The 1,747-nt window shown below is 51.3% G+C and overlaps 1 protein-coding gene across 1 annotated transcript in view; it reads left to right on the top strand.

Moving 5' to 3' along the window:
- The window catches only part of LOC105532604 (putative speedy protein-like protein), an 18,112-nt gene that overhangs the window by 9,835 nt on the left and 6,530 nt on the right, over nt 1-1,747 (top strand). The window contains exon 2 of the mRNA XM_011970776.1: nt 653-905. Within this exon, the coding sequence (XP_011826166.1) occupies nt 653-905 (253 nt within the window). The remainder of the gene's footprint in view (nt 1-652; nt 906-1,747) is intronic.

The following is a 1,747-nucleotide window of genomic DNA, read 5'->3' as shown; positions in this document are numbered from 1 at the left end:
AGTGAGATGCTGTCTCAAAAAAAAGAAGGGTCAGAGGTCAGGAAGGAGAACCTGAGGAGGGTGTGTGGGAAGAATGGAGAAATTCAGGCCAGGTGCAGTGGCTTACACCTGTAATCCCAGCACTTTGGGAGGCCAAGGCAGGCGGATCACTTGAGGCAAGGAGTTTGAGGTCAGCCTGGCCAATATGGTGAAACCCCATCTCTACTAAAAGTACAAAATTGAGCTGGGCATTATGGGAGGCACCTGTAATCCCAGCTACCAGAGAGGCTAAGGCAGGAGAATAACTGGAATCCGCGAGACAGATGTTGCAGTGAACTGAGATTGCACCACTACACTCCATCCTGGGAGACAAAGTTAGATTCTGTCTGAAAACAAAACAAAACAACAAAACAAAACAAAAAAAAAAGAGGGACTCAGAGAGCCAGGGACCAGGGAAGGACGTGAGGAAATGTTCTGAGGACAGAGAAACGGAAGAATGGGGAGGAGAAGGAGCAGCACATGGGGTTGACAGAGGAGAAAGTCAGAAAGATGGCTTGGAGAAGCCAGCAGTCTGCAAGGCTGGGGAGGATGGAGAGTGCTTTGGGGTTTGGGGTCGGGGTCTAAGGTGATCAATTGCAGAAGCATTACACGCTAGTCTGGTTTCTTTACTCAGCCCTTGGGGTAGATCCCAGCCCCTCATGTAGGTCCCTTTGCTGGAAAAGGAAGAGGGAATGGTTGGATCAATCTGACGAGGAGCCAGAGAAGGAGCTCGCCCCTGAGCCCGAGGAGACCTGGGTGGCGGAGACGCTGTGTGGCCTCAAGATGAAGCTGAAGCGACGGCGAGTGTCGCTCGTGCTCCCCGAACACCACGAGGCCTTCAACAGGCTACTTGGTAGGAGGACACCCCAGAAAGCACCTCCAATCCTGTTCTTTCTAAAAAGAGGAAACTTCCAATAACCACACTTTTCCAATGGGAAAAATATGCCCCCAGTGGGTGAGCTCTCCATGTGGGAGGACTCTGAAGTGATCACTAATGAGGGACGCTTAGGAGACGATAGAGGATTAGGCTAGACTTGATAAAGGTCAGCGCTTGGGATAAGAAAGCTTGGTTTCGGGCCAGGTGCGGCGGCGGCTCATGCCTGAGATCCCAGCACGTTGGGAGGCTGAGGCAAGAGGACTGCTTGAACTCACGACTTTCAGTCTGCAGTGAGCTATGACTGCACCACTGCACTCCAGCCTGGGTGACAGAGCAAAACCCTGTCTCAAGAAAAAACCAAGGCTGGGCATGGTAGCTCACGACCCGAGATCGCGCCATTGCATTCCAGCCTAGCCCACAGAGAGAGACTCTGTCTCAAAACAAATAAATAAATAAAAATAAAAATCAAATAAAGAAAAACAAAATCAATAAACAAAGACAGCGGTTTCAGCTGTGCCCTCTGAAACTTAATGTCTCTTACTAACTTTTCTAAACCTAAGTGTCTCCATCTATAGTGGGGGATACCAAGGCCATGGTCACACCCTGATGTGACTGTCTCATGAGGAAATGATGGGAATTCCTTTATGACTCTGCAGCGGTCCCTCCGGGTCTGCTGGGAGGGTGTCCTGGCTTATTCCCAGCCCTACATCCTGTAGATTCTCACACCCAGGGCCTCCTTCGGCCTCTTCCCAGGGGAGTCTCAGAGCAGGAGCCTCTCTCCCTTGCCCAGTGAAAGTCATTCTCCCCTCTCCCATCCCCCTCACCCGTGGCCACAATCCTGAGACTTCCCCC

This window comes from Mandrillus leucophaeus, unplaced genomic scaffold (assembly GCF_000951045.1).
Source record: "Mandrillus leucophaeus isolate KB7577 unplaced genomic scaffold, Mleu.le_1.0 Scaffold97, whole genome shotgun sequence".
Lineage (NCBI taxonomy): Eukaryota > Metazoa > Chordata > Mammalia > Primates > Cercopithecidae > Mandrillus > Mandrillus leucophaeus.
This window is presented reverse-complemented; position numbering and strand designations above follow the sequence as displayed.